Source organism: Oratosquilla oratoria, chromosome 7, assembly GCF_046742065.1.
Source record: "Oratosquilla oratoria isolate Oo_2021 chromosome 7, ASM4674206v1, whole genome shotgun sequence".
Classification (NCBI taxonomy): Eukaryota; Metazoa; Arthropoda; class Malacostraca; order Stomatopoda; family Squillidae; genus Oratosquilla; species Oratosquilla oratoria.
Genome location: NC_134783.1, coordinates 61,965,761 through 61,987,446, shown reverse-complemented (window position 1 = coordinate 61,987,446; position 21,686 = coordinate 61,965,761). Strand labels below are relative to the sequence as shown.

The 21,686-nt window shown below is 31.3% G+C and overlaps 3 protein-coding genes across 3 annotated transcripts; all 3 read left to right on the top strand.

Annotated features, from left to right (window-relative positions):
- The first annotated feature begins 335 nt into the window (after positions 1 to 335).
- LOC143026820 (uncharacterized) lies at positions 336 to 1,796 on the top strand. The gene has a single exon (XM_076187598.1). It carries the CDS (start codon positions 336 to 338, stop codon positions 1,794 to 1,796), a length of 1,461 nt encoding a protein of 486 aa, XP_076043713.1.
- A 92-nt stretch (positions 1,797 to 1,888) lies between these two features.
- Positions 1,889 to 3,076, top strand: LOC143026819 (uncharacterized). The gene has a single exon (XM_076187597.1). It carries the CDS (start codon positions 1,889 to 1,891, stop codon positions 3,074 to 3,076), a length of 1,188 nt encoding a protein of 395 aa, XP_076043712.1.
- Positions 3,077 to 3,117: 41 nt separating this feature from the next.
- Positions 3,118 to 4,729, top strand: LOC143026818 (uncharacterized). The gene is made up of 2 exons (XM_076187596.1): positions 3,118 to 3,648; positions 4,676 to 4,729. The coding sequence occupies exons 1-2, from the start codon at positions 3,118 to 3,120 to the stop codon at positions 4,727 to 4,729; spliced, it is 585 nt and encodes a 194-aa protein (XP_076043711.1).
- Positions 4,730 to 21,686: the final 16,957 nt, after the last annotated feature.

Genomic DNA, 21,686 nt, shown 5'->3' with positions numbered 1-21,686 from the left:
TAGGAAAGGATGTTCAGATGACCATCACAAAGGTGGGTAATGTCGTGGAGTCATGCATGAGTAAGGAGTACACCATTCCTTTGGTAGACCAACAAGGCAAAATTTGGAAAATTAAGGCATATGGTCTTGATGAGATAACATCGAATGTGTACGAGGTTGATGCTAACGAATTAAGTAGAATACTACAAGTGAATCCAATGTTGCTAGTGAGACAGGTTGGTAAGGTAGATACGCTGATTGGGTAATAACTGACAACAATCTGATCCAAAGTAATAAAAACGGTAGGTAACCTCCAGTTGCTAGAAAACCAATTTGGCTATTGTGTTAGAGGTAGCATGGGTACCGGTACGAACAGAAGAGGCAACAGTGCTTGTGTTAGGGTGAATCATATTCTATTTGATATTAGCGCTCAGAAAATAGAAGTGTCTAAACTACCTGACTTGAAGGTGTCCTTGGATAATGTGCTTGGAAACGATACAGATTATGATGATATACCTTGTTTTTGCAGACAGAGTATACCTGATGAGTGGACATTAAAGGAAACTAGAGAACTGAAATTAATTGAACAGGGTCTTACATTTGATGAGGTCAATAGGGTTTGGGTTGTTAAATATCCCTGGATAAAGAATCCCGCAAATCTGCCCAACAATTATCCTAGTGCCATTGCTCGTATGAAGGCGACAGAGAAAAGATTGCTCAACCGTGGCTCGGAACATTGTAAATTGTATCAAAATCAGATTGATGAGATGATCGCTGGAGGTATAGCACGGAAAATTACAAAGGCTGAAAGAGTGTCTTATACTGGTCCCGTTCATTACATCCATCACCACGAGGTAATGAAGCCAAATTCCCAATCTACACCTATGAGAATCGTGTTTGATTCATCGGCTTCCTATCGCGGTCACCAACTGAATGCGTATTGGGCGAAAGGTTCAGACATTTTGAATTCGTTGTTGGGAGTATTACTAAGGATGAGACAGGAGAAAGTAGTTGTAATGGGTGACGTATCTAGGATGTACCATACTATTAGACTAGATGAAAAAGATCAGCATACGCATAGATTCATTTGGAGGGATTTTAATGTGTTAAAATTCCCTGAACATTATATTCTGACAAGGGTTACATTTGGGGATAGGCCAAGTGGTATAATAGCAACATTGGCACTAAGGCACACCGCGGAGAAGTATGCGAGTGAATACCCGGGTGCTGCTAAAATGATAATGAGAAATACTTATGTTGATGACATGGTACAGTCGGTGAGCAGCGAAGAAAAGGCTACTGAGCTTATCAAGGAGGCAGAACATATTCTAGCCAGCGGAGGATTTGTAGTGAAGCACTGGGTGACTTCTGCGAATAATCATAATTTCACGGGCATAAAATTGTTGGAAACTGAAATGAAGAAGGTCTTGGGGATGTCATGGGACATAAAGAGTGACCAATTTTACTACTCTGTCAGGATAAACTTTTCCCCTAAGCAAAATAAAATTCGCTCTAGGCCCAATTTATTGAGAGAAGAATTAGAATATAAATTTCCCCAAGACCTTACTAGACGCATGGTTCTTAGTCAGATAGCTTCAGTATTCGATCCATTGGGTTTGGTGCAACCATTTTTGTTGTCAGCTAAGTTGCTAATGAGAGAGATGATAATGGATAGCAAGAATGAGGGATGGGACAATCCTATGGTTCAGGAGTACAGAAGGAGATGGCTACATTTCTTCAAGGAATTGTACAATCTCGAAAACCATAGGATTGAACGCTCGATTAGACCTGAAACGCGATTGGCAACCCAATTTTGATTTTATTTTCTGATGGATCGAGACTTGCTTATGGAGCTGTTGCATACTGCCGTTTCTTTACGCAGTCGGGAAAATATAGATCATCCATTATCATGGCTAAGAGTAGAATGGCACCTGCTAAACAAACAAGTATTCCAAGGATTGAGCTATATGCCGCGGTGCTCTCATGTCGACTACGTATGAAAATAAAGCAAGAGCTAGAGTGGCATTTTGAGAGAGTAATTCATATAGTTGACTCGGAAATAGTAAGGGCTCAGATACAAAAGGATTCTCATAAATTCAAATCGTTCGTTGGAACTAGAATTGCAGAAATCCAAAGCAAGTCTGATCCTAAGGAATGGTGGTGGACTACATCGAAACACAATCCCGCTGATATGCTGACTCGTTCAACCGAGATTAAACTTCTGACAGGTGAATCAACTTGGCAGAAGGGACCAGAATTTTTTAAATTGCCCCTTGAATCCTGGCCAATTAGTCAAACTGATAAAACAGACTTGCCAGATAGAATTGATGAGGGTGAGAATAACAAGTGTACACCTATAATTAATAACGTTACTCACGGTGGGCTATCGCAACCAAATCTAACTGCTATTATTCAGTTGCAAAGATTTAGTAGTTATGTAAAGCTACTCAGGGTAACGAGTAGGGTATTGGCGTCAATAAGGTCTAAATCTTTCAGGGCAATAGGTAACCATGTTAATAGCAGCGATATGCAGGTCGCAGAGAAATTATGGGTGAGAGAAATCCAAAAGGAGTTTTCAAAAAATTGGCAGACTAGATTTAGCAGACTGGGACCTACGATCAACAATGAAGGCATAATTATTGTAGGTAGCCGTATGAAACATTGGCTGAAACAAAATTGGAATTCTGAAGTCTATATGCTATTACCACCAACTAATAGATTCACTTATTTATATTTGTCACATCTGCATGGTATAGATCACTCAGGAGTAGATACCACGATTTCAAAATTACAAAGGAAATTTTGGGTTCCTGGAGCACGGAGAATTGTGAAATCATTGAAGTATAAATGTGTAATCTGCAAGAAATTATCTCGTAAAGTCGAAGGGCAAAAAATGGGCGAACTTGTAGAAGAAAGACTCAGACCATCACCACCATTTTGTCATACTGCTTGTGATATGTTCGGTCCGTTCAAAATACGTGACGCAGTTAAGCGTAGGACGTTTGGTAAAGCCTTTGGTATTATCTTTAATTGCATGTCCACCCGAAGTATGTACATAGATCTGGTTGAGGGTATGATACACAGAGCCTGTTGCTGACTTTCAGGCGATTTGTATCAATTAGAGGTTACCCATGCAGTATGTATTCTGATAGAGGCCCACAACTTGTATCTGCGAGCAAAGAATTGAAGCAAGTGTTTAGCCAGTTAGATTGGAATGATGTGTGTAAATTTGGAAGAGATGAAGGTATGGAATGGCAGTTCACCAAGTCAGCTGATGCCCCATGGCAAAATGTGGTAAGTGAAACATTAATCAGAAGTGTGAAGCGTTCATTGAAAGTCATGATAGGCGAAAACACGCTTACATTCGGGGAATTGCAGACTGTATTCTTTGAAGTAGCTAATCTCCTGAATGAACGGCCAATCGGCCTCAAACGTGGGTCTGATGTGAATGCTGGATGTTACTTATGTCCTAATGAACTGCTGTTGGGTCGTGCTTCCAATCACGCACCAGTGGGAACATGGGCTCGGTGTAACATGAATCGCCGATTGGAATTCCTAAATAGTATAGTAACTGGATTTTGGCGTAAATGGCAAAGGGATTTCTTCCCTACTCTTCTAGTGCAGCAAAGGTGGCATGTTGTCAAGAGGAATCTACGAGTGGATGATTTAGTACTTGTACAGGATAATAATACCTAAAGGGGACGCTGGAGGTTGGCTCAAGTTGTTGAAGCCCCGGCTGGACGAGATGGGCTTGTAAGGGATGTAATAATTAGATACAAGATCCAGATCTCAGGATCGAAGTATGAAGGACTAGAGGACGTGCAGGTTAAATGATCAGTACACCGCCTCGTAGTAATCCTTCCCATAGAAGAACAATAATTTCAAGGCGGGGTGGGGAGTGTATCATCACTATACGATGATATTGGTTCAAGTTGTTTGTATGAACCATTTACGATGACTTGTGCATTTGTATGTTTATATTTTGTATTGATTAAAGTTATTTGTATCTATTTAATGTACTGTAATTATTGAATAAATGCATCACATGTTTATTCCATTGGGATCTTGTATACTGTATATGTGTAGGTAACCATTTCTGCGCGTATCGCTATGCGTTTGTTCACGTGGACATTACTAGGGAGGTGACGCTCATTACACCAACATTCTCGTCGGTGATTTCGAGGTGTGAGGAGGGCTGTGGTTGAGGGACCAGCGGCCGAGGTGAAAATGTGAGGACTTAGGTCCCTGCCCGAGTGATGGTTTGGTTTTCATACTAAAAGGCTTGGAGCACTAATGTGAGTTATGATTTCTAAATTTTATGTAAGATGTGATTAGAGCGTTGTATTACGGTTAACAGATTGTTTGCGTAAAATAATACTGATTTCAATATATTGCTTGTATAGAATATGATTTAGATGAATACTTACAATAGCTTAAGTTGTGAAATTTATAATCGTGAAATTAGCCATAGAGGAATGTTGGACTTCTTATTTGTTACTAATGTCTGTATAATTTACGCTATTGTAATTGTCATTGTAGTTACGATTATTCAAAAGATTTATGGATTTTTATTTAGAGGATTATGCTCATTTAATTTCAATGTAAGTTGTACAAGTGTTTTTTGTTGATGGTCTTAATACTTTTCACGTTATGTATACTGTGGATTTATGTAAGAATATTTGTAATATACTCGCAGGTTGAAATACATGATTACGACAGTCCACGGAGTTTTAGTGTGAAACAGGCATAGCTGAAAGGAGCGAGCTTGAGGGGACGACCGAGGATGAAGATGGATGGATGGGATCAAGGGGACGTTGAGAAATAGGAAAATGTCTGTTGAAGAAGAAGGAAATAGTCAGGAGATAGGGATGATTGGACAATGACTGTGTATGAATGATATTGTTATGCAAAGAAGGGAAGGCTGGTGGATGGGGGATAGGGGGTGTTCATGTGTGAATGATATTTTGACACTGTCCGAAAGTGTTTCTTGTGATATAGCCTGTGACAGACGTAAGGAGATTTCCTTCTTCTGTGATAGATGCCAGACGATTTCTTTCATCTCGGGTAGGAAGGGACAACTCTTAGAAGGTCCTTCAGCCAGGTACTCATGGACAGCGCTCTCCAGGCACCCCTTTATTGGCCATAAGTCGGGACCCAACGATCTTCACATCAATACAGTTTTCCCTTTTTGGCAACCCTCAAGAGTGCCACCATTTCATACATGACCTATGATCCTTATTGGCCACCCGTTCGCGGGGAACGCCCTTTTTGCTTTCTGTAACTTTTAGCTAGAGAAGTCTGGCAACCTCCGGAGTTTTTCTCTGGACTTGCCAGTAGTTTTGTATCAGATTAGAACAAGAGAATAAAGTGTTCAAACGAACCGTTATGTGAATCCATCATGAAACAGGCATCCAACATTCTCCCCGTCCTCTCTTTTTCTGCATGAGGGGACGGAGAGAGGGGGGTTCGCCGATTAAGTGAAGTGGCCTTTCTGTGGATGTACCGTGCCTTGCTGCATTGGGTTTGACCCAGGGCAGTTGGCGAAGGCAGGGATGACCCGTCATCTACGAGGAGCTGAGATGGGAGGGGTGGAAAAGGCGATGGAGGGAAGTGAAATAGATGGAAATAGGTACGTGCCTCTGACTTAGCTACCTTCCTTATAAAGGGGAAAAAGCTCTAAGTATACATATATACATACACAAATTATATATATATATATATATATATATATATATATGTACACACACATATATATATACATTAAATTGTAGTAATACTGAAAGCTTTGCATTTATACTGTCTTGGAGATACGTGGGTGGCACCGGTGGTGTGGGCTCTGAAAGTTCAAATTATCTGTTTGTGTTTATATAGATCGTAAACTCGCAGGTAATGCATGAGCAGTGACGATATGTATTATCAATTAGAAGCTTATATCATTCGATGCTTTTATCAGATGCTCTTCTATTTGCTATTGGTTAAAGTGTGTTGTTGTTACCTCTCTCAAACGGTTATTGATCGGCCCTGTGATTTATGAGAGTCGTTATTTATGGTGTGTGTAGGGGCATGAGGGTTTAGCCGCCATAATTCACGGCATGCTGAACATGCGCGAGGCGGCGGGTGACGTGCGCGGTGAGGGGTGGGCCAGATATGGCTTTGCGCATGCCTGGTCTGGGCAAAGTCGCTTTTTCAGCCGCAAATAATTTCCCTGATGCTTCCTACAATGGCGACTAGGAGGCCCTCCATCCGTCACACTGCCTCTAGCCGCCTCACATTCCTCCAGCACGCGCCTCCAAACACCTGACAAATCACTGACCGTAGACCCGCCAAGCACACGCTGTGACGTCACGCCCCCCGTCGTGACGCCATGGCCCCCTGCGGCCAATCAGCCGCGGGCTTCACTGTGGGCAGCCGTCGGAGCCCCGGGAGTCTAGGCTACGTTGATGACAACAAGATGTACCTTTTAATTAAAATCTCTAGGCTTTGCGGACCTCAACCACCAGGTGACCCAAGAAGAAGAAGAAGAAGAAGAAGAAGGAGAAGGAGAAGGAGAAGGAGAAGGAGAAGAAGAACGCAAATTTTCTTCCCTCCAGTATTTGTGGATTCATATAGGCAGGATAAACTTTATACATAACTCTGACCCTGGATTAAGTGGATAACCACATAACAATTATTATTGGATGACATTTGTAAAAACACACATGCAACAAATTTCCTTTTTTCTATTTTCTATTTTCTGGTGTAATTGCTTGCAACATATTTTAGGTAATTTTTGAGTTCTCAATACCAGTTTTGTATCAGTTTTTGTTTCTTACATCAGGTTTTTGAGATATGGTAAATCGTACTTTTGTAGATTTTTTTTATTTTTAGCTGAAGTTTAAAGAATTAACAGAGCAAATGTATTCAAGTTATTAGAACCATTATACTCAAAATATAGTATTGGTTTTGTTTTTTTATCCTATATTGAAGTTTTCTTCTAAGTTTAAAAAAGCAAAATTGGCAAACCATAGGTTTAGATAAGTTACACAATATTTGAAACAAGGCTTTTAATTTCGTTCTCTAAAAAGGAAAAACAGTCGCTTCTTTTCAATTCCAATTCTTTAAAGTTTTCATTTCATTCTATTTCATCTCATTTCATTTTACTTAATCTTATCTTATTTTATTTTATCTTATTTTATTCTATTTGATGTTTCATCTTATTTTTCTCTATTTTGTTCCATTTTATTCGATCCTATTTCACTTCATCTTATTTTATTTTATCGTTTCAATTTATTTTTCATCTTATTTCATTTTTCATCTTATTATATTTTATAATCACTTTATTTCTTAATACATTATTTTGTGTGGAGCTTCTGGAACATTTTACCTCAGGCTCTAGGACTAATCAGTCATTATATTCCAGCCCCGTCGCCCTTGGTAGCCCCATGCCATCACTTTGATATTTTGGTGAAAACCCCCTCACTTTGCTCCTCGCCCAACGTAGCCAAGATGTTCTGGAAACTTGTCCAAATGGCTATGCAAGTTATTTAATATGGTTCATCTCCCAACCCATGGTTTGCAAACTGGACAAGAACTCTTGTACAATGCACCGAAAAGCGTTCTTACCTTAAGTATAATAATGGCTGGAAACCGTGATGGACATTCACATTTGCACGTAACATTACCTTAATAAATGCAGTTTATGATATGTAACAAAACATTACATGCTTACTTACATGGGGTATATGTTTCATCCGTGTTTCATAATCGATTGTTAGCATGCTATTTAGTTAGCAAATAATAGTAAAAATACATTGCGAGGCCTGTCATATAAACGGTGCAGTGGTGATCAGTAATTTTCGGATAGCAGAGTTGTCTAAACTTATTTGAGTGAGTGACCACAAATTTGTCAAGTACCTATTCTTGATGATCACTGATGACCGACACATTCTGATCTTTTTTAGATCATTTGTGTGGTCGATTGTACGCCTGGGGTTGTGTAAATAGATGCTATTGTGTCATTTCCATTTGACCCCAAAGAATCAGATCTTTTTTCTTTTCTTTGTTTTAGAATTTAACCATTCACAAGAAACTAAAGTGTGCTTATATATCCACGCATCAGTTATAATGATAATTTAATCGAGCAATGCTACCTGACCCGCTCGTGAGAATTCCACAAATACGACCAGCTAAGTGCATCGTATTTCTAGCAGCATGTTTGAAAAGTTGTTACGGTTGACATTATTCTGATGGCGCAGTGTTTTGAGACTTTAAGCAGATGTTAGCTTTGTATTTTTGTTAAGATCCTGTACTTGTAGAAGACAATACCTGTCTAAAGATATACAGAAGCGGAGTTGGATCTGTATAATAAAGGATAGACATTCAGGACAAGGATGCTGTGCATAGGCCCATATGGTTAATGTGTACAGTGTATAAGTTTATGACTGATATGTAGGTGTGGAGAGTATATATAACTTTCGAGTTAAGAAAAAATGTGCGTAGAGCAGCAGGGTATAGATAGATGATGTTGATATAGAAACATAGAGTAAGTGCATATAGGTAAGGCTTATTTAGGTGAGTTCCGCATTTAGGTGTAAAGAGAGTATGTAGATAAAAAGGGAGAACGGTACATATTATGAGAATGAGTCGACTTATGTTGCGTGAGTAAAATTACGAGTGACTATTTCATATGCATGTGTGCGTATTTTGTGTGTACTGTATAGGGGTGAGTTTATGTTTACTAGTGCGTGCGCATATGCATGCACGTGTGCGTATGTGTGTGGTCATATTTGTGTACAGACACGCGCGTGCACGTGTGTGTCCTCATGATGGGGTAGGTACAGCTGGCGTAAGACGTGTGTCTAAATATTCCGGCTTATCAGAATGAGCAAGATAAATCTGAGGACATGAGAGAGAAAGAATAAGAGGCAAGTTCTCAGATTGGTAAGATGATATGCACACCTCTTCAACACAGGTTCCTCCTCTCAGCTGAATAAAATAATCAGAACAATATATGTAAAGCTCGACGTCGTGGGAAAGTTTGCATCTTGAAAGTTTTTCTACTAATTGAATAAAATCATCCTCGTTAGCCAGAAGAATATTCCAGAACAGGTTACTGGATTTTAATGCAGAGTTTCTTAGCCCTTTTTCAGGCCTTAATATCCCTTTTAGCCAGTTTATTACTCACAATGCTTCTGGTGCTATGAACTATCACTGCTACGTTATAAAGAGAGAGAGACGGAGAGAGAGAGAGAGAGAGAGAGAGAGAGAGAGAGATAGAGAGAGAGAGAGAGAGAGAGAGAGAGAGAGAGAGAGAGAGAGAGAGAGAGAGAGAGAGAGAGAGAGAGAGAGAGAGAGAGAGAGAGAGAGAGAGAGAGAGAGAGAGAGAGAGAGAGAGAGAGAGAGAGAGAGAGAGAGAGAGAGAGAGAGAGAGAGAGAGAGAGAGAGAGAGAGAGAGAGAGAGAGAGAGAAGGAGAGAGAGAGAGAGAGAGAGAGAGAGAGAGAGAGAGAGAGAGAGAGAGAGAGAGAGAGAGAGAGAGAGAGAGAGAGAGAGAGAGAGAGAGAGAGAGAGAGAGAGAGAGAGAGAGAGAGAGAGAGAGAGAGAGAGAGATAGAGAGAGAAATATTTTTCCACCACCTGCATTAACGCCCAAAGGCGTTCCTACAAGTTGAATGGAATTTCCTGGCGATAGCAGAACAAAATCGTACAAGAGAACACTGGGTTTTAATCCCATCAAAGCAGGGCCCTTCTCTCAGGTGAATAAAATTGGTTGGCGCCGGATTTAGTAGGTTCTTCGTTCTCTTCTTGAGAGGTTCCCCTGTATTACTTAATTTACCTCTTTATTGATGTGATTGCTCATTAAGCCATTTGATTGTTTGTTTAACTATTTTCTTACTTATCTACTAATTGATTGATTATCTAACATTATCTACTTATCTATTTATCTGTTATTGTGCATTTATTTTGCTCATTTATTTTTTATTTGCTTGTTTGCTTGTTTGCTTTTTTTATCCTTGAAATGTGTAAACGAAAGAGAATGTCGGGGGATGGGGTGGAGTAGAAAACTTCCTCTCCAGTTTAGTACAGTACATTCCTATGGTCGTTTTCCTGTCAGGAGGCGCCCTCCACGGTTAGAATTAAGGACCTGAGGCCATGACTACGTTTACGAGGCCTGAACGTTTTAACCTAATCTCCCCTGTCCCGCTTGTTTAATGATTGTTTATTATAACAGCCACCTAGGATGGTTTACTGTATTCAGGAGAACTCATATTCATTACCTGTTTTGATCAAGCCTATGATAATTTTTTTAAGATTTAACATGTTTCTTCAAAGCTTAATAGAAGCTGATACATGCACGAACACGATCATCAGGCAATTGACTTGGAAAATTTTAAAAAGCCTTCTCCCGCTGTTTGGATCGAACTGAAGTTTTACGGTGTGATTAAAGTACGTAAAAACATAATATAAGAATGAGGGGACCATATGGCCTACACTAGTCAGTTCCATGTCCATTACCACCTGTCATCCCCATCCATAAAGTTATCTAGCCTTCTCTTAAAACAACCGATAGTTTCAACGCTCATTACATTTTTTGTTGTTGTCGTTCCCTAGACTGTCTGTCCGAGCAGTCCTGTCTCCCCAAGGAATGCCATAGCCGAAACTGGGTTTTCCCACAAATCCTTTATAGAGCGTATGTTGTGTTGTTTGCGTGCATGACTGTGTATAATGCAGTCTTCTATTATGTGTTGTATGGTATGGGGTGAAGTGTTACATCCTGGGCAGCTGTTCACAACGCGGTCATCCAGCCTCTTCTGGTAGCTTAGAAGTGCTGGGTGGTGACCGCACCGCAGTCTGGCCAAGTGGACTCTGTCCTTTCGTGGGAGAGAGGATTCAGAAGGGTGGATATCAGGGGGTCTGGCATGCAGCAGTGTGTTGTCTTTCAGTGTGTTAATGGAGCGGTGAGTGATATGATTATGAATATGTTTCCGGAGGCTGGTATTTGGTGGTTGTGGAGGAAGAGAAGAGAATATCTGTGCGTGATAAAGGTCTTTGGGTGTTGTTTTAATGTTTCTTGGTGTGTGTGGGTGTTCTGCTATGTAGTGTAGCGGGTGTAATGTGTTTGTGGTGGCTGCGGCAAGTGTTTGTGTGCCTCTCATGTCGAGGTGGTCCTTGACTTTGAGGACTTTTGTTTCATGGTGTAAATGGTCTGTAGGTGTTGTATTTGTGCAGCCTGTAATTGTTTTTAGGGCTTTGTTTTGTATGATTTGAAGGGTGTTGTGGTGTGTCTCACTGAGATTAGGAGCCCATGCAGGATTCGCATAATTCAACACTGAGCGTATGCATTGCTTGTATATTGTTATATTAGTTTCTTTGTTTTGTCCAAATGTTGTTCCGGTGATTGACTTAAGTGCGTTAAGTCTGGGTGTGCATTTGTTTTTTATGTTTGTGATGTGTTGTTTGAAAGACATGGATGTATCATATGTTACACCAAGAATTTTCGGTGTGGTTGTGTGTGGTATTAGAGTGTTGTTGATGTAGAGATGAGGTATGTATTTGTGTTCTTTTGTCCAGTTGGTGAGAAGTGTTGCTGTAGATTTGGTTGGAGCTATTTTGAGTCTGTTTATGATGAACCATGTGTTGAGTGTGTCAAGGTATGGCTGGATTATTTCTGCAGCTTTGTCTGTGTTACGATGTGTGCATGTGATTGTTATGTCGTCTGCGTAGGAAGAGATTTGTATTTCTGGGGTGTCTGGTGTGGGTAAGTCATGCATGTATAGATTAAATAGTGTGGGGGATAGAACTGAGCCCTGTGGTACTCCGTTCTTAATGTTCCTGATGTGCGATAATTGGCCATTATATGACACGTAAGCATTCCTACCTGCCAGATAATTGGCCAGCCATCTTTTGGTGTAATTGTGCATGTCTGTGTTATATATTTTATTTGTTAGGTTGTGGCGGGGGATAGCATCAAAAGCTTTACTAATGTCTAATGTTATAAGAAGTGTTCTTTGGTGGGGCCTATCTGAATTGATGCCATCTAAAATTCTTTGTGTGAGGTTTGTCAGAAGAGTGTTTGTGGAATGTAGTGGCCTAAAACCGTGTTGTGAGTCAGCAAGGGGAATATGTGGTGTGACAAGTTTAAGTATTAGGCGTTCAATGACTTTAGAGGGGGTGCAGAGAAGTGTGATTGGGCGGTGCGATGTTGGGATTGTTGGGTCTTTGTTCGGTTTTGGAATGGTGATTATTTTACCATGCTTCCAGATGTCGGGTATAGTGTTGTGTGAATAGCTGTAGTTTGCAATGTTTGTGAGTGCATGTATACCTTGTGGTCCAATGTGTTTTAGGTGGATGTTGCTTATGTTATCAGGGCCACAGGCAGATGAGTGCTTGAGACTATGTATTATGAGTTTTGTCTGACTGTCTATGAAAGGTATATAGTCTGAGTCTGTGGGAAAGTCTTTCTTACGTCGAATGGGAGCTATGCTCGTGGTGACCGTTTTTTGTATCTCGCAAAATCAATTTTTTTCTTAACAACAACAACAACGCTCATTACATGGTTACTAAGTCTATTCCACTTGTTAATCACTTTATTGGTAAGCCAGTTCTTGTCTAAGTTCACTGGAAAAATTTTAGTTAAAGAGTCAATTTGCAAAGATCATGACTTTATTAGTAACAATACAATAAAATAATTGTCTTACACCTGACACAGTAACTATAATTAATATTTCAAAAATAAATGCAGCAACTTTGACACCAGAACTCGATATGATAACCACAAGCTGGTTAACGTTTGGATTAGGTAATATAATCATATTTAACCTCTTCAAATTTGAGACGTCATTGCCAACATTTGTTCTGGCAATCAAGAGCCGACCTTATCCATCTAAGAAACAAACTCGAAACGAATTTGGATCGAGACGGCGCCATTTTGTTCTGACCTTGCCCTCTAAAGGTACGCTTTGCTTGGAGCGATTATCTCTCAACAATGATCGTTCATGACTCAATGATGATTGTCAAATGATTGTCTAGAGCACTAATTCTTTATTTTTGAATGGAGATGTTTTGTTCCAAGCTGTAAATTACGGGACTGATCATTCTAACAGAACCTACCAATGCGTGTACCCAAATATGATCCCAAGTATGATGCGCGTCACTCGCCATAACCTGTGATAGGCTAATAATCGCACCGAGAAAAATGTACCAAAGCTGGGCAATATCATCGTCTGTGATTCAAAGCAGAACAAGCAGAATAGGTAATCAGGTTGATAATGACAATACTTCTATCTTCCTTTGTAATACGAATATTGACAAACAATGGCAATCATGAACTCTCTTTGGCTTTGTGTATCAAACCGGCTTCTATAGATATTTTTATCATCTCTTGTGTCAGTTAAGTATGGCTAATGTTATATAGATAGTATTTGAATATTGTAAGAAAGAATATATATATTATAAAACTCCCCTTTTACCGTAAAAGAAGGGCTTGATCATCTCAATACATAGCATAAGGTTTATGCAAAGATATTCGTTTGGAACACAGGTCAAGCCTTCAAGGCTAATATATAAATTTATATAAATACCTCTCTTTTTCTCCCTTTTTTAGCTTTGTTACAAATCTCAATATTTTCTAGTGGTTTATTTATACACGTGTGTGTGTGTGTGTGTGTGTGTGTGTGTGTGTGTGTGTGTGTGTGTGTGTGTGTGTGTGTGTGTGTGTGTGTGTGTGTGTGTGTGTGTGTGTGTGTGTGTGTGTGTGTGTGGTGTGTTTGTGTGGTGTGTGGTTGTGGTGTGTGTGTAGGTGTTGGTGTGTGTGTGTGGTGTGTGGGTGTGGTGTGTGTGTGTGTGTGTGTGTGTCTTTACCTAGTTGAATTTTACGGGACGAGAGCTATGCTCTTAGTGACCCGCTTTTGTATCTCTCCGCATGCAGTTTTTTTCTTAAAATCTTGTATAGTTTTGGCACTCACTGTTTCCCTGTTTAGTTTGTTCCAGATATCAGTCACTTTGTGTGGGGAGATATTTTTTCAAATCTCGTCTGTAACTGTCCTTCTTTACCTTCTTCTCGTGTCTTCTCTCTCTTCTGTCCCGTTTTAATAAGTCATCATCTATCAATAACTTCCATCCCTTTCATAATTCTGCAGATATTCAGCAAATCGCATCTTTCTCTTCTGCTGTTCCAGTGTTCATAGTTGTAATTTATCCAATCTTTGTTCGTATGTCAAACTTGAGAAGGTAGGTGCCATTTTTGTCGCTGCTCTTTGAATTCTTTCTGTTTTTTTCTAGGTGCCCATAGTGTCGTAGCATACTCCAATTTAGGTCTTATCAGTGTAATTAATATTTTATTTACCATTTCTTTATCCATGTATGTGTATGTGTGTGTGTGTGTGTGTGTGTGTGTGTGTGTGTGTGTGTGTGTGTGTGTGTGTGTGTGTGTGTGTGTGTGTGTGTGTTGGGTGGGCGTGTGTGGTGGTGTGTCTGGTTGTGTGTGGGTGTGTGTGTGTGTGTGTGTGTGTGTTGGGTGTGTGGTGTGTGTGTGGTGTGTGTGGTGTGGTGTGTTGTGTGTGCGCGCGTAGTATTATTTACCTACTTGTTTTTATACGGGAAGGGAGCTATGTTCCGTGGTGCCGGGTTTTTGTATCTCGCAAAATCAAGTTTTTATTCTATAAAATCCTTATATTAAATTTGCCACACCTCTATTTCTTCATCCAAATTTATTTCAATATAAGTACTCCGTGGTGGGAAGGCTGTTTTTTTTTTCGAGGCCTATTCTGTAGTATCATTTTGTTGAGTATTTTTGCATGTACTGTTTTTTTCCTCTCAGTCCCGCTATCATGGCGTGTTGTGTGTCGTGTGCGCGCGCGCGCGCGCGTGTGTGTGTGGGGCCTTGCGTGTGTGTGTGGGGTGTGTGGGTGTGTGTGTGTGTGTGTGGTGTGGTGTCGGTGTGTTGTGTTGTGTGTGTGTGTGTGTATGTGTGTGTGTGTTGTGTGTTGTGTGTGTGTTGTGTGTAGTGTGTGTGAGTGTGTGTGTGAGTGTGTGTGTGGAACAGTAACAATAAATAATAATAACAATATAACAATAACAATTAACTAATAACAATAATTAACAATTAATAATGATATAATATTATTAATAAATGGATGAACTGATAATGATAATTAATACTGATAATAATAATAATAATAATGAATAATGATAATGATAATGATAAATGATAATGGAAAAATGAAAAATGGAAAATGATAATTGAAAATGAAAATGAAATGAAAAATGAAAATGAAAATGATAATGAAAATGAAATATGAAAAATGATAAATGAAAATGAAAGATGAAAATAATAATAATAATAATAATAATAATTAATAATAATAATAATAATAATAATATATAATAATAATAATAAAAATAATAATAATGATGATAATAATTAATAATAATAATAAATGAATGATAATAATAATAATGATATTAATTCATTAATAATAACAATAAATGATAATATCAATAATAATAAATTATAATAAAAATTAATTAATAATAACTAATAATTGTAGGTAGATAATAATAGATAGTAGTAATAATAATAATAATGATTAATAATAATAGTAATGATATTATGATAACAATATAATAATAATGATGATAATAGTAATAATGTTAATGATAAGAATTAGTAATATTAATAATAATAATTAATAATAATAATAATAATAATAATATTTAATAATAAGTAATAATAATATTAAATAATAATAATAATAATAATTATAATAATAATAAGACATAAAGAATACTAATTATTGCTAATAATGATAATAATGATAATAATATAATAATTTGATAATAATGATAATAATAATAATAATAATTAAGTAACATTGATAATAATAAATAATAATAATAATTGATGAGTGACTGATGATGTTGATGATTGATGTTGATGATGATGAATGACTGTTGTTGATGATGATGATGGATGATGATGATGATGATGATGATGATGATTGTTGATTGATGAATGATGATGATGAATGATGATGATGATAATAATATAATTAATGATAATAATGATAATAATTAATAATCGATTATAATAATAATTAATAATAATAAATAATTATAATAATTAATAAATCCAAATAATAATAATAATATAATAGATAATAATAATAATATAATGAATAATCATAATAATCATAATAAGAATCATTAATAATTCATAATAATTCATAATAATCATATTAATCATAATACATAATAATTTAATAATAATAATAGAATGATGATAATAATAATAATTAATAATAATAATGATAATAACCAATAATAATAATACTAATAGATAATAATAATATTAATAAATGATAGATGGATAATAATTATATTAGATAATAATAATAATTAATAAGTAATAAATAATGATGATGATGGATGATGATGATGATGGATGATGATGATGATGATCGATTATGATGAGATAATGTTAATAAATTGGGATAATTAATTATTAATAATAATAATAATTAATAATAATAATTAATATTAAATCAATAATAATTAATTAATAATAATAATAATAACAACAACTACAACAACAACAACAACAACAACAACTTACAACAACAACAACACAACAACAACAACAATACAACAACATACAACAACAATCCAATAATACTAATAATAACATAAAAAAATAACAAATAACAATAAACAATAACAATGAAATAATAAGTAATAAAATCTTATTAATAATAATAATTAATAATTATGGATAAGTGATAGATTATAATAACAGATAATGATAATGATAATAATAATAATGTTATTGATTAGATGGATAATGATTAATGATAATAATAATAATAATAATCAAGTAGTAATAATAATAATAATTAATACATAATAATAATAATAATAATAATTATTAATAATAGATAATACATAATAATAATTTAAATAGATAATAATAATAATGATAATAATAATAATAATAATAATAATAATGAATTGATAATAATAATAATTTTTAAAAATGATAATAATAATAATGATAATAATAATAATAATAAATGTTAATATATTTAATAATAATAATAATAATAGTAACAATAATAATAGTAATAATAATAGTTGTAATAATAATAATAGTAATAATAATAATAGTAAAAATAATAATAGTAATAATAAAAATAGTAATATTAATAATAGTACTAATAATAACAGTAATAATAAATAATTAGTAATAATTAATTAGTAAATAATCATATTTAGTAAATTAATAATAGTAATTAATAAATTAATAGTAATATAAGTAATTATTAATAATAGTCCTAATGAAATTAGTAATAATTAAATGGATTATGTTAATTAATGATAGTAAAAAGTATATAAATTAGTAATTAATAAGAATAATGATAATCAATAAATAATAATACTTAATAATAATAAAATAATAATAATCATAATAATAATAGATACATAATAATAATAGATAATAATAAAATATATTAATAATAATAATAATAATGAATAATATAATAATAATTAGTAATAATAATCAATAGTAATAAAAATAATAGTAATAATAAATTTTAGTAATAATAATAATAATAATAATAATCAATAATAATAATAATAATTTAAATAATAATAATAATAATAATAATATACTAATAATAATAATAATATTAATAATAATCAATAATAATTAATATGTTTAATTAGTAATAATTAATAGCAACAATAATAATAACGTATAATAATTTTATAATACTAAGTAATAAGTTAATAATTAATAATATAATACTCAATAGATAATATTATTAATAATAAATGATAATATTAATAATATTAATAATAATTATTAATAATTAATAATAATAATAATTAATACATAATAATAATAATAATTAATAATAAATATAGTTAGTAGTCGTAGTAGTAGTAGTAGTAGTAGGTAGTACGTAGTTGTAGTAGATAGTAGTAGTAGTAATAATATATTAATAATAATAAAATATAATAAGAACTATAATAATAATAGTAATAATAATTAATAATGATTAATAATAAATAATAAATAATAATAATTAATTAATAATATTAATAAATAATAATAATAATTATAATTATAATAATAATAATAATAATGAATGATAATGAATTATTAAGATAACTAATTAATATTAAAAATAATAATAATAATCATAAGTAATACTAATAATAATAATAGTAATAATAATAATAATAATTATTAATAAATAATAATATTAATAATTAATAATTAATAATAATTAAATAATGAATAATAATAATAATCAAATTAATAAGATTAATAATTAAGATAAATAATAAATAATAAAAATGATAATAATAATAATACATACATAATAGTAATAATACATAATAATAATTTAATATTAATAAGAATAATAATTAATAATAATTAATAATAATGAGATACTAATAATAATAATAATAATAATGTATGATGTTGATGATGTTGATGATGATGATGATGTTGATGATGATGATGATATCGATGATGATGATGATGATGATGGATGATGATTGCTGATGATGATTGATGTTGAATGAATGATGCTGATAATAATAATAATAGTAATAATAGTATAATTAGGATAATAATAATAATGATATTAAAATTAATAACTATAATAAATAATAATAATAACAATTAACAATAATATAAAAAAAAAACCAAACATAATTAATAACATTAGTAATAATAATAATAATAATAATAATAAATAATAATAATAATAATAATAATAATCAATAATAATAATAAATGATTAATAATAATAATTAAATAATAATAATAATTGTTAATGATAATAATAAGAATAAATAATGATAATGATAATGATAATTGATAATGATAATGAAAATGAAAATGAAAAAATTGAAAAATGAAAATGAACAAATGTAAATATAATATTAACAATAATAATAATAATAATAATAATAATAATCTAATAATAATAATAATAATTAATAATAATAATAACATGATGGATGTATTAATAATAATTAATAATTAATAATGATGTTAATAATAATAATGATATTAAATAATTAATAAATAACTATAACAATAATGAGTATAACAATATATGATTAATAATTTTAATAAAAATAATAATAATATTAATAAATTGATAGTAGATAATACTAATTAGTAGTAATAATATATTAATAAGGATAATAATTAATAGTAAATGATATTAATGATTAAACAATATTAAATAATTAAATGATGATAATAGGATAATAATGATAGATGATATGAATAATAATAATAATAATTAATAATAATAATGATAATAATAATGGTAATAATAATAATATTGATAATAATAATTAATAGATAAATAGATAAATAATAATTAATAATATTGTTAATAATGATAATTAAATAATTAATAATGGATAATAATGATAATAATAATAATAATAATAATAATGATCAATAATATATATTAATAATAATAATGGATGATGATGATGATGATGATGATGATGATGATGATGATGATGATGATGATGATGATGATGATGAATGATGATGATTGATGATGATGATGATGATGATGATGGATTGATGATGATTGTTGATGTTGATGATAGATGATAATTAATATATAATAATGATAATAAATGATAATAATAATAATGATAAATAATAATAATAAATTAATAATTATTAATACATAATATAATAATTAATTAATAATGATAATAATAATATAATTAATAATATATAATAATAATAAGTAATAATAATAATTTAATAATAAATAATAATAATCATAATATTCATAAGTAAATCATAGATAACTCATAATAAATCCATAATTAATCCATAATCATCATCTTAATAATCATAGATAAGTAATAATAATAATATAATAATGATGAGATAATAATTAATAATTAAATAATAATGATTAATAACAATAATAATAATTACTTAATGATAATAATAATAATAATAATGATTAATGATAATAATAATTAAAATTAATAATAATAATTATTAATAATAATAATAATGATGATGATGATGATGATGAATGATGATGATTGATGATGATGATGATCGATGATGAATGTTGATAATGGATTAATAATGGATAATAATAATTAATAATATAATAAATTAATTAATAATAAGATAATAATAATAATTAATAATAAGAATAATAATTAATAATAATTAATAACAACAACAACAACAAACCAACAACTACTACAACAACAAACAACAACAACATACAACAACAAACAACAACAACAACAATACTAATAATTAATTAACAATAACAATAACAATAACAATAAACCAATAACAATAACAAGTAACAATGATAATAATTAATAATAATAATAATAATAAATAATAATGATAAGGATTAATGATGAATAATGGATAATGTTAATGATCAATAATAATAATGATAATGATTAATGATATATGATAATGAATTAATAATAATAAATAATAATTAAATAGTTAATAATAATAAATAATAGAATTATAATTAATAATAATAATAATTAATAATAATAATTAAAAATAATTATTAATATATAATTCAATAATAATAATAATAATTCTGATAATAGTAATAATAATATCTAATAATAATTAATAATGATAATAATAAATAATAATAATGATAATGAGATAATAATGATATTAATAATATTAATAAATTGTTAATAATATTATAATAATAATAATAATAATAGTAACAATAAATAATAGTCATAGTAATAGTAGTAAATAATAAATGATAGTAAATAATTATAATAGGTAAAAATAATAATAGTAATAATAAAAATAGTAATAGTAATCAATAGTACTAATAATAACAGGTAAATTAATAATAAGAGTAATAATAATAGTAATAATAATATTGAGTAGAATAAATAGGTAATAGTAATCAATAGTATTATAGTATTATAAGTAATAATAATAATAGTTAATAATATTAGTAATAATAATGGATAGTGAATTAATGATAGTAAAAATAATAATGAGTAATAATAATAATAATAATAATAATAATAATAATAATAATAAATAATAATATAATAATATATAATAATATATTTAAGGTTAAGACCCTACGACCCAATATATAACTAATTATATGCTCAATAATAAGTAATAAATGTAATAATAATAATAATAATAGTAATAATAATTAATATTATTAATTAATAGTAATAAAAATAATAATAATAGATAAGGATATTATAATAATAATATATAATAATAATTAATAGATGTCAAATAATAACATAATAATAATAATAATGATCTTAATTATAATAATAGATAATTATAATAATAATAATAAATATTGATAATAGTAAATTTTTTTTTTTTTTTTTTTTTTTTTTTTTTTTTTTTTTTTTTTTTTTTTTTTTTTTTTTTTTTTTTTTTTTTTTTTAAATAATAGTAACAATAATAATTAACAATAATTAATTAATAATAATAATAATAATTAATAATAATAATAATAATATTATTAATAATAATACATAATTAATAATACATAATAATAATAATAATAATAATTAATAATACATAATAGATAATTATAATAATAATATAATAATAAAATATTTGTAGTAGTAGTAAGGTTAGTAGTAGTATGTAGTAGTAAGTAGTAGTAGTTTGTAAGTAGTAGTAGATAGTAATAATA

Excerpts from the sequence above, each read along its gene's own strand:
- LOC143026820 (XM_076187598.1), top strand. The coding sequence starts at position 336 with ATGGGTACCGGTACGAACAGAAGAGGCAACAGTGCTTGTGTTAGGGTG.
- LOC143026819 (XM_076187597.1), top strand. The coding sequence starts at position 1,889 with ATGGCTAAGAGTAGAATGGCACCTGCTAAACAAACAAGTATTCCAAGG.
- LOC143026818 (XM_076187596.1), top strand. The coding sequence starts at position 3,118 with ATGTATTCTGATAGAGGCCCACAACTTGTATCTGCGAGCAAAGAATTG. Across the intron at positions 3,649-4,675 it reads ATCTACGAGTGGATGATTTA|GTTGAAATACATGATTACGA; the intron begins GTACTTGTACAG and ends ATATACTCGCAG.